Raw genomic sequence first — 12,128 nt, 5'->3', positions numbered from 1 at the left:
GTTTTCCTCTTTTCAAAAGAGGGAAAACAGTGGGCGACATTTTCCGTTGCGGCCGATGCGGGCGAGCGACTTAAGTTAAAAGTGTTTTCCAAAATGCAAATTGTATTTAGGTAATTTAAAAGCCATTTGTGAAGCTTTGAGCAAAATGGTATTTAACATCCAATGGTTAGTGATGAGCCTCCAAAATCCAATGATTGGCGATGAGCAGCCAACAACCGGTGGGCGTTCGGCATCCAGCAACTGTTGGTTGGCGACGGGCGGCCGAAGTGTGGTGGCCGGCGACCGACGTCTAGTGGCCAGTAGTTGGCGGCTAGTGGCCAAGGTTGGTGGCGAGCGGCCGAATCGATAGGGGGCATTTGACATCCCACGGACGACAAATGGGCGACGAGTGGTAACGAGAGTGAACGATGAAAAATTTTGATTTGGCCGGATGGTTCTTGGGTGGTCGAGGAAATAGAAAAACTAAAAATTTTAAAGACGATTCCCGAAAAACAAAAAATCAACGAGGATAATGGGAAAAACTAAAAATTTTAATTTCGATTTCAGCATTTTTAAAATCATTTCGGAATATAAATATATTCCAAAAATAGAAAATGAATTTTGCAAACGGATTTTTATTCCAATTTTTTAAACCATATCTTTAGCAGAGAAAAGATAAACATAAATTTTGAGAAGCTACTCCCAAACACATCCTTAGTACCCGTGGGGTGATAAACATATACTTGGACACAACTTGGACACAAGTGTGATAGTGAGGTAAATATCTTGACATAACATTAAGAAGCTCTTCGCGTAGTAAGGAAAAGTTTGAATTCAAAACAAGAGGCCGGCCTCATTGAGCATACATGCATAGCATCAAGGATGCACCAATCATCACGACCGGCTTGAATGAACCGGTGGACTGGAGTTTCAAGTTTGCAAGGCCCAGAAGGGTGAGACAAAGTTGGGAACTCCGACTTCAAACTCGGGATCCATGCTCGGTTGCTCAATAAAGGAGCCGAAATAAATTGATAAATGAAGCGCAACTCCCACCTTGAATGAAATGTGAAGACAAAATGACTCCTCTGCCCTTCTAATCTCACACCCTGCGCCGTACTCACCTCAACTCACGGCTCTCTTTTTTTTCACTCTAATATCTCACAACGTGCTCTCTGTTTTTTTTTCCCCTCTCTTTTTGCCCAAGCTCAAGGCATTTTGTGGAAGATGAAGTGTAAAGTGTAATCCTTCGTACAATTAATGCAACGATGGATAACCTTCACATTTAGATCTAATAAAAAAAACAGTTATTTTGACCTAAATATAACTATTACTAAGTGATAAGACCTATCTCTAATATGCATTTAAGCATACTGGAAGATAATGATGTTATTTATTGTTATTATGTGACTACATGGTCCTAAAACTAATGCCATGATCATTTCTTTAATTAAAAAAATTAGAATCATCATTATTTTTTATCCTAAATTGATAATTGAATTAAATAATAATATGGAAATACATTAAGATGATATTACTTATATGTATGCATATGGTTGGGAATCTGTATTTTTATTTTATTTTATTACTAAGTATTGTAAATATAAGGTTATTTGATCAATAAAATTTCAACTTTGATGATTCCCTAAATAAAAAAAAAAAGTCTACATCTTTTAAATATTTTAATTCCATTTTGAGTAAATATCATTTTAGCAATTTTATTTTTGCTAATTATTCAACATTAATTTAGTTGTTATGTGATTGAAGATGGTGGTTGTTAATATATGTTATATCTAAATTACATCATTCTCAAATTAAATCATAAATCTTTTTGAAAACATATTATTTTAAGGCATAAGTGCATTAAAAATCCTAAAACTTATGACGAGGATGCAATTGAATTATAAAACTTTCAAAAAAATTCAATTAAGTCTTAAAATTTATCACAACAGTGCAATCAAAATCTAAAACTTGTTATATCGATTCAATCAAGTCCTTGTATTGATTGGACTTTTTTAAAGATTGAATTTTTGAAATTTTTAGAACTCAATTATACTTCTACAATAAGTTTTAAGACTTTCAACACACTTATCACTTATTTTAAATATACATTCCTATAAAAGTATAGTATAACACTGTAAATCAGTATATAATTTCACCACCTAAACTTTCTTGTGTACAATTTCTAAGAAAATCATGAGCTAGAATTAACTGTTAGATGTATCTATATATATTTTTTGTGGTTATGAATATCTTTAGGGAAATTTGCTCCATTCTCCTTAAAGAAAGTTGTTTATTTTCATAATCTTCATTCTTGAGCAAACACTACTTTTTTTTTTTAATGTTAAGATACGATCTTCAATATACTATCTTGTCAATGTCATTTCCTTAATCAAAATAGTATGCTTTTTTAAATAACGTAGATAAATAGAGCTTCTATCCATTTTATTCAAAATAGTGGCATTTAAATATGCATCACTTTTCACGTATTTAAATAAGCATACTTATTTGACCAAAAAACAATAATAAGCATACTTACGATTCCTTTTTTTCTTCAATTTTTAGACAGAAATACCCCCCATCAATTAGTGTTATTTAACTTTCTTATTGCATTAAAAGACATACATTTAAGAAATGGTATGCTAGGACCATACACTCCTCTTTGCATTTTGAGTGGTACACTTTCTAGATGACTATTTTTAACTATACATATATCATATTTTCCTTTCTATCTTCACTCTTAGTTATATCAACCGATATTATCTATTTCTTCTATGTTTACATTAATAGGCACTTCATTTTGAAAGAGTAAGTTTGAGTCGACACATTTCTTTGTAATTTTTAGTGACATAAAAGGTGTTTGTCTTCGAAATAATATATATGTTATGCTTTTTTTTGGCAATTCTTCTTCTTTCTCCAACTGAAGACATCACATGACCACATCAAATTTCGATAGACTCAACTTATATATACAATAAAATTCTACCATAGAGAAATTTCCTCTTTTTGGCTACCTAAGAAAAAGGAGAATTCCCTCTATTAACATGCAAGGCTCGTTTGCATCCACCTTGAACAACCTTCCCATATATATTCTTAAAATTGAATGACTTTCCACGTGACATAATTTGACTACTTACTAATATTCTTTAGTTGCTTCCATTTGTCATTCTACTTCTTTATTTTCATTTATAACACATACTATTTTTTTCGTCGGCCCAATTTTATTCCTACTCTAATTTTCACTCTCAGACCAACGTAGACTTCAACGTAGGAGTCAAACCTACACCTGAAATTGAATTGTTCCCACCCCAACCTTCTTGAGAAGGTAGGGATTCGAACCCTCCATCTCCCCCTTCCCATGTGAGAAGGGTGGCTACTAGAGCAAAGTTCAATGGTTATAACATGTACTTTATGCTGACTCCTTTAGCTTTCTTTTCCTTGGTGATAACTTCCCTGTATGGCCTCTTCTTCTCCATATTGGATGGACAGAATGGCTGGATTCCCTATTTTCAGGTCCCAATGGTAGTAGAATCTTGTGCTATACAAATATCTCATAATTTTTAAAGATTAATTAGAATGTAGATACACGACTTACTCAATCTGATCAAAATATATTGTGGAAGAGCTTTAAAAAAAAAAAAACAACGCATGGATCAGAAGATGAATGTGAAATGGTAAGTTGCATGAGCATGTCGTGGGGCATTTCTCTTTAGTCACCAATTATTACAACAGCCATTTGACACGTGTCCAGTTCATTTCTCAAACTTCTAATTCTTATAAAATGGTTAAATTTGAGAAGAATAGGAAAGATCGAGATCTTGAAACTAGTGTGCATTGTAGAGCAAAAAAATATTTTAAGTGCTAAAAATTTAAGTAAAATACTTATGGCTTTATTAATCCCGTCCATGTAAAATTTAAAACATTTTCTTCTAATGTCTAATTTTAATCCAAAGATCTTCCCACATAACATGTCATTTGGTTCATAATACAGAACGATCATTATTTCTGCTAAGAAATAGGTGGAGTATTGATAGATTGTGAGATGTTGCTACTCATCATAAAGTGACTAAACTCGTCAAAAGGCTTCTTCTCACAATTCTCGCATGACTCTCATTGATAACATCGCTCAAAATTGTAATGGTTCATAAGTTTCTTTGGAATTCATATATGGTTCTCATCCAAAATTCTAAATTCAGCTCTCTTCACAGTTCCAACATCATGAAGACCAAGATCATTAGAAAATTAGACAGCAGGAGACAAACTTGCATACTGAAAAGTCAAAACAGAGCAGCACTAGAACAAAATCCTCATTGGTGTAGCAAACATTAGAATGACTAATGAGCAGCAGATAAATCTGACAGCATTAACGGTGTGAATCTTGTTAATATCAAACTCACTCTTACAGACTTCCATCCTATCAAATTCACACCCTCTAAGAGTAGCTTGAAGAACCCGAGGAATTCTGGGGATTATTAAAGAGCTGTTGAACAAATTTGCCTCCAGAAGCTTTAATAATCCACACGTGAATCATTTAATTACCTTGAGCAGTCATATGAGAACATAAAAAGGAGAGATATACTGTTTAATCAATCCCAGAACAATTAAAAAAAACATTCAAGCAATCAGGAAAAGCAAGCAAATTATTGTCATTGATGAATGTGCAGGAACTCAACCGACCACCTTAAGAAACTGAGATGACTAGGGTGAAAGGAATTTTCTTAAAGAGCTGCTTGTTCTTCCAACGTCTTGTAATTTCCACCTTATCAATATATAGCATAAACCAGAATGCCCGGTATTATAAGAATCAAACAGAAAATAGAAGTTAAACATGCCATGTAACAAAACAAACATATCAGTAGATGACCTGCAAGCAACCACAACCTTCAAATACAGGACTTGCAAAACGATAATCAATCTAAAAGTCTGGTTCTCGATATCATGTTCAAGATGAATCACAGGATTCGTCACCACCAGGCCAAGACAAATTAGGGCATTCCCGTATGCGTATGTTACAGAGAGATTGTAAATCTTCCAGACCGGTGACCTCTGTTAACTCGTAGCACTCTTCAAGAAACAATTCAGATAAGTGCTTCAAGTTCAACAAATCCGTCACCGCTTTCAATTTTCCACAACGTGTAATAGAAAGCATTGATAGCCCAATGGGAAGCTTTGGAAGATATTCAAGCCGAGGGCAATCAGAAAGAGTGAGTTTCTTGAGAAGGGTCAGTTGGGAAAGATGGGGCAACAACAGACTCTGGCAAGTAATACGTAGAGCTTTTGTGCTAGAGGGCAGCTCTGGTAGTTCTCGAAGCTTTTGGCAATATTGAACACTCAGGTTTTGGACAGAAGACAGCTTAGAAATGTTTTCTGGCAAGCCTGTAATGCCTGACTCGTCTAAATTAAGCGTGTTTAGCGAAACCAGTTTGCCCATATTACCAGGTAGTCCTTCCAGATTTTTGCATCCTGAAGCTCTCAACTCTAAGAGTTTTGCCAACATTCCGATGGCACGGGCAGTTCTGTTATGTGAGTTCGACGAATGTCCAAGATCCTTAACTTCTGCAGATTCCCAATGCTTTTAGGTAATTCTGCAATTGCTGTCCTTGCTAAATGTAGTTCGACCAATGACTCCAACTTTCCGATCGAATCAGGAATTTCTCTCAACAAGGAACATCCCCATAATAGCAAGCACTGCAAAGATGCTAGATGACCTATGGAGCTGGGTATGCAGGCTAAGGATGCACAATTAGAGGCATCAAGAGTCTTGAGCTCTTTCAAAGAACCAATGGATTTAGGTAAGCCTTCAATCTGTGTCCCAGATACGTCCAGCAGAGTTAATGACATGAGAGAGCCCATGGATTCTGGAAGTTGAGCTAGTCGTCTACAAGATGAGGCACTTAGTATCTCCAGCTTCATCAAACAACCTTTCGAAATAGGAATCTCTTGTATATTAGTATGATCTAAGATAAGCTCACTCAATTCTGTCATTCTACCTACTCCAACCGGTAGCTCCTCCAATCTCTTACAACTCTTGACCTTCAAGGAGACAAGGGTCTTGATGTCACCAATAGAAGGATGAATCTCTTCCAGATTGCAACATCCTTCAAACAAAAAAATCTCCAAGCTTCTGAAAGCAGACAAGTCAGGAGTTTTTCTCATAGATCCACAATTCAAGACGTTGAGAACTTTGAGCTCGGTTGCCATCTGAAAAAAAAAAAAAATAGAGGGGGGGAATTTCAATGAGATTGGACTGCTTTTCCGATACTCCTCATTCTTTTTTAACTTTTTAAAATTCCCAAAAAAATGCCAATGCACCACTACTCCTTTAATTTAAACATTTTAAAACACTATATAAATGTCTCATAGGTCAATTCCCATGCTATCATTGCTATAATACTCCACTACATCACTTTTGTTTTATTTAAACATTCCTCAAGTGGTAGTGTTTGGCTACGTCACCAACATAGAAATAATTTTTTAGCATACCTATTGCAAAAAGAACGTTAGGGACATACCAATGTCAACCATATTATCTTACTGCAATAGGCATATATTCCAAGTTGGCTAAAATAAATATCCACTGGCTAGCACTCACAAAACTAACATATAATTCGCCCTCACAAAAACCATTATGAAGCAATGCACTTATTTTCAAGTATTAGTGTTCACTTTTGTTTCTAAAACAATTGATTCTGTATATGACCATTCATATTGTACTTCATGTCTAAAACAGTTAAAAGTGTTTCTCTGAACATACCAAACTATACCTAAGTAATTTTAACGTTTCATTTTTTGTCAAAGAAGATTGACATAGATACATAACAAGAATTGCTAGAAAGACATACATCAGGAGAGATTCACTTAGAAGCCACAAACCATTTAGATTAAAAAACCTAAAGATAAGCACAAATATTGCAATTTTTTCAATAGATTTTGATTAATACAGTTAAAACAAGTGATTTTTTTTTTTCCAGTATGTCTAGCGTTCAGCATGACTGTTCAGATATTACAAATTTAAGATACTAAGGACAGAAGCTTATCGTATATTCAAATGCCTACAAATTCCTGTTACATTTAGAGAAAAATTCCTAATCTGAGGAAGGATATTATACCTCTCCAGAAAAAAAGAAAGAAGAAAAGGAGAACTCGGTGAGAAAGGACCTTCAATAACACGTGATTATTTACAAGAAATATACCGTCTCTACATCTTACCTTGAGTGAATCCCATCCTCTCCAGTCCTGCGAAATCTCACTCCATGACAGATCAAGCACGACTAATTTCTTCGGATGAAAGTTGGCCGCTGTGAAATCCAAGTGACAGTCCTTCCATTGAAGCCATCTTAATTGAGGAAGCAAGTTGAGAAAATCTCCAATGAGATTCGCACTGTTCACTTGAAGGAACCTCAAATTGGTCAATTCTTTAAATAGTTCACCGGTGTAGCTTCTTCTACAACCACATTTGCTCAGACAAAGGCCCTCAATCTTACTAGTGCCCTGCAATTGGGAAACATTTTGTAATGTAAGTTTTGAATGATGAGATGAAACCAACTGCATTTAAGAAAAGTCGGACTAATTTTAATTTGTTGAGATACTATAATAGTGTAGGCTTCTCACTTTCAACTTCCTGAAATGCAGGTTGTGCTTGAAAAATTTATGTCTAATTTATGTAAAAACGTGAAGCTCACAAGGGTGTTTCCGAACTTCTCTTCTTCCAACGATGCCCACCGCAATTTGCACCTTTTCAATTCCCAGAAATTACATCCTTCCAAGATTACAATAGAGGCCTCTCTCTATGCACACACCATATCAAATATATCTCACAAAATTCATGCCCTTTATATATGAAACAACACACCCCTAACTCATATCCTCTATATGTGAAACAACATCTCACTCACAGTCCAAATACAACCATCAAACTTTCCATTAAAACACGTATCAAATCGAAAAAAATCCCAATTGTATAATCCCCCTCAATTTTTGGTGTACCTAGTTTGCAATTCTCAATAGCAAAATGAAAATGAGAATGTAATCCGTATATGTACATACATGTTTTACATTCATTTCTTATCATGTGTATCTTGAATAAATGTTTTTCATTCTTTATGGAAGAAAATTTGGTCATATATCAAATGTGATATCGATGATTTTTTCTCCTCTTATCTACAGACGTTTGATGCTATCTTTTCATTGTCGTGTTGATTTTCTTAGAGTCAAATCTAAATTTTTTTTATCAATTTGCCGATAAATTAATGAGATCTCGTTTACAGACAGATTGGACATGAAGAGTGATCAGATTGGATATTGAAGGAAATCGAGCATTTTACATTTTTCTTTTGTTGCAATAAAATATTTTAGGAACTCAAATTCATTTTTCGTTTTAGGTGGTAAATTGTCCATTGAACACAAATCATAAGAGTCATACTATGGATTTGTTTGGGGGTTCGAATTTTACCGTCACATGCATCTTGTATAATTATTGTAAGTTGGTCAATGACTTCATAGATGCCCTTTTACAGTTGACATGATAGCCTAAATTTGACATGTATATGTTATCAAGGGATTAATAGCAAAATTTTACATCGTCACAAGAAAAATTAAAAAAAGTTACCAATTTCATAGAAAGAGATTTATCCCCAATTATGAAGAGCCTATAGAATGAAATAATATACATTTAGAGGGTTATATTACACAGTTGTGCATATATCATAAACAAATACAAAAGCCATCAACAAATTGACGTTGTTAACTAAGGCTTGATGACCAACCAAAAAAAAGGGAAAAAACCTAAGGCTTGATGACAAAGGACTTAATTGCACAAACTGTGAAAGATAAAGGGCTACATTGAGCTAAAAATATAAGGGGCGCAACTTGAAAAATACAGAACCATGATAGCTAACGGTCACAAATGAACAGAGATCTCATTAATCATAGAAAACAACTCACGAGAGAAGTTAATACTCAGTAAAAGGAAAAAGAAAGAAAAGACCTCACAAGAAATCAAAAGAAGAATCCAAACATCAAACATGTGCATCATGCAGATACGTGAAACGTGGGCCTCAACAATTTATAGATGTCATTTTTTCTCTTAAAGCGCTCTGTCAATCATTATGTTTATGTAGTTTCGTTGTTGCATTGAAGATACCAAAAGAATGTCCTCATCACAATATTATTATTATTGTTATTATTATTATTATTATTATTATTATTATTATTATTATTATATCATTAATAACCAAGAAATTGCTCCTCTGACTATGTCCCAGAATCAGGCAAGAACAACTATTAAATGAAGGAGCCTTTTTGTTGGTAAAAGCGGCAAGTGTTGGAGATTTGGGACTGACAATAATTTTATCTCAAACAAGAATGAGAAGATGGTCTCCTATTCAATGACTAAGACAGGTAGAGAAAATGCTTACCTTGTTGCTCTCAAGCACGTCGATGGCTTCATCATAATCCCATAATCTGCTACGACCTTGAAGCTCCTTTTTATTTTCTTGACAAACAATTTCCCTTCCAAAAGCTCTCAGTTGATCATGCATCTTTAGGTTGCCGACTTTATCAATATCAACTAAGGACATAAGATATAACACTTCAACCCCATTCTCTGGGAAAAAATCACAGGCATCCCACATGTAAGTTGGATTTTGTTTAGATGATCCAATAAAAAAACATGCAATGTCCAAAAATATCTGTTGCACCTTATGATCTAATGCTTCATAACTTATCCTCAAAGTCTCTTGGACTTTCTTATCAGGCACTTTCTTTAATTTCTTCCATGTATCTTTCCATACTTTTTTGGACTTCCCACGTAAGAATGAACCAATAACTTGAAGAGCTAATGGATGCCCGCCAGTAGTAGATACGACATTACAAGAGAGAACATAATAATCACTCTGAGGAGAATCCTCCTGAAATGCATGTCTGCTAAGTAAAATCAATGATTGATTTAAAGACAACCCATTGAGTCGGTACATGCAGCCTACACCGGTCTCATCGAGAATGCTCTTGTTTCTAGTTGTGACGATGACTATACTTCCTGCTTCAAACCAACTACCATCTCCAACCAAAGCATTCAAGTGATTCTTGTCATCAATATCATCAAGAAGAATAAGGACTTTGTCACTTGTAAATCTAGATTTGATGACATCAATTCCCTCATCAACATTAGACACATGATGTGAACTTCTTAGTATATCAGAAATGAGCTGCTCTTGTAGGCATTTAATACCCTTGTGACGAGATGTTTCTCGAATATTTGCCACAAAGCTCAGAAACTGAAAATGACAGGAGAGTTTGTTGTATAACACCTTTGCAAGAGTTGTCTTACCAATGCCACCGAGTCCATAAATTCCAATAATCCTTGTATCATTGAATTTAGCATCTATCAAGCTCATTACCTCTTCCACACAATCATCAATTCCCACCAACTGTTGGGGAATATTTAGCAGAAATTGTCTTTTCAACTCACTTGCAACTTTTCTCACAACAATTGTAACCAATTCTCCTTCATGCCTGTCAAATAACAATGAGTTTTAGTATAGGATGGCCATATTAATATTCTTTTTCAAGTAAGATCTAGTTATGAGAAACTAAACGAAGTTTTGGTGGAGAATGACGTTACCCATCATTAACTTTGTCCGATTCCCATCCTTTCAAGGAACTGACTTCTTCAAGCGCTTCTTCCCATTCCTTCACAACCGATTCATCCAAATTCTCTTTATGTTCATCGATAGCAGCTTTAAAACTCCCTGTAAGATATCGTAACTTCGAGGGTTCAACTTTGTAAAATATGGGTAACACCAATTGCCCTCTGCTTTTCTTGCACTTCAACATCTGAGCCAGCTTGCGAAGGCACCATGTGCTGGAAGCGTAGTTCTCTGAGATAATCGGGATGGAGATCTTAGACCGTATAATACTGCAGAGAATCTCCTGACCAAACTCCTCACCAACGGGGAGCTCATTGTTGTCTCTGAACACGCAAATTCCTGCATTAAGAAGGCCAGTATAGAGATGATCGGTGAAGCCTTTGGGAGTGTCTTGCCCTCTAAAGCTCAAGAATACTTCGTAGTGATTTCCTTTCGGCTTTTTGGGTCTGCATTCATGATCACCTCCATGTGGAGCAGTCGATGAGGAAGGCGCCCCATCCATCGGCTCTTCTGGATCATTGGGATACCTTCTTTTCATCTCGAGAGTATTGTACTAATACACAGGCAGTAAAAGAGATTGATGGAGCAGAGCCTCAAAAGAAGAGTAATATGAAATCCCAGATCTGGGAACTGCAGAAATGTCTCTCAAAACTCAATTGGGAGCTACATTCGAACAAAAATAAAAACTCTTACACGACTCATGAGAAGAAAATGGAGCAATCTGAGCAAGAAACAGAGAAGGGACGAGAAGAGCAAAAAGTCATCAATTACCGGAGGACTTCTCAAACAAGAAAATCCGCCCACTGCAGTGATCTCCACCGATTCTCAGCCTTCTTCAACGATGGATTACCAACACACAACGCTCTCTACCGTGCGTGCTCGAACGATGCTGAGTTCTTGCCGCCAAACGGTCCAAGACCCTTCATGCTAAGCAAACCGCTGCAACGCATGCTGGAGGGACGGCAATTGCTGCACGAATAATTTCCGCGGCACTAGTCAGAAGAAGCGCAGAACCTACGCAAGGGGCTCTGATCGAAAGCGAGCACGACTTTGACTTGACTTTGCTTTTCCCATTAAAAAGAAAACAGAAAAGAAACCCAACAGAGCTTCCTTTAAGATCACTCTGGAATTTGCAGAAAGCTCGCGATAATTTCGTCCCGAGGAAACAGAGCCCCGACCCGAGGCCCGAGGTCGGTCGTGGAAGCGGAGATGGCGATGCATGGAAGCCATATCAGACGGAACAAAACGGACAAAACACCCAGGATTTGAAGCCAGAAAACTCACCGTCCACATGGGTACAGCGCCGTGATTTTTCAGGGGAAAATCACCGACGGACTCGCCGGCGAACGTTCCAGGGAGACTAGGAGACGGTCAACTTTACTTCAGCGCACGAACCGAGGGAAAGCTTCACTGTGGAATCCGATGGCTTGTCTTTTGATAAGCTTTGTCGCAGATCATGATGAAGCCAGGACGGGATGTGGACTCTCCTCATCTGGCCCAATGTCA

The 12,128-nt window shown here is 36.3% G+C and overlaps 1 protein-coding gene and 1 long non-coding RNA gene across 2 annotated transcripts; both read right to left on the bottom strand.

The window, feature by feature from the left end:
* Nucleotides 1-9,544: 9,544 nt before the first annotated feature.
* LOC120295700 (disease resistance protein RPV1-like) lies at nucleotides 9,545-11,124 on the bottom strand. Its single transcript, XM_039317069.1, has 3 exons — nucleotides 10,598-11,124; nucleotides 9,675-10,488; nucleotides 9,545-9,580 (listed from the first exon to the last, which is right to left on the bottom strand). Exons 1-3 carry the CDS (start codon nucleotides 11,122-11,124, stop codon nucleotides 9,545-9,547), a joined length of 1,377 nt encoding a protein of 458 aa, XP_039173003.1.
* A 31-nt stretch (nucleotides 11,125-11,155) lies between these two features.
* Nucleotides 11,156-11,928, bottom strand: LOC120290136. Its single transcript, XR_005547980.1, has 3 exons — nucleotides 11,907-11,928; nucleotides 11,394-11,591; nucleotides 11,156-11,285 (listed from the first exon to the last, which is right to left on the bottom strand). It is a non-coding gene; the product is annotated as an uncharacterized LOC120290136 (long non-coding RNA).
* Between the last annotated feature and the right edge of the window lie 200 nt (nucleotides 11,929-12,128).

This window comes from Eucalyptus grandis, chromosome 1 (assembly GCF_016545825.1).
Source record: "Eucalyptus grandis isolate ANBG69807.140 chromosome 1, ASM1654582v1, whole genome shotgun sequence".
NCBI classification, from domain to species: domain Eukaryota; kingdom Viridiplantae; phylum Streptophyta; class Magnoliopsida; order Myrtales; family Myrtaceae; genus Eucalyptus; species Eucalyptus grandis.
Note: the sequence above shows the minus strand (reverse complement) of the source record. Positions and strands in the feature narration are given on the sequence as shown.

Coding starts and splice junctions, on each gene's coding strand:
- LOC120295700 (XM_039317069.1), bottom strand. CDS start 11,124: ATGGATGGGGCGCCTTCCTCATCGACTGCTCCACATGGAGGTGATCAT. Junction 10,489..10,597: donor TCGGACAAAGTTAATGATGG/GTAACGTCATTC, acceptor GTTATTTGACAG/GCATGAAGGAGAATTGGTTA. Junction 9,581..9,674: donor ATGAAGCATTAGATCATAAG/GTGCAACAGATA, acceptor ATTTTTTCCCAG/AGAATGGGGTTGAAGTGTTA.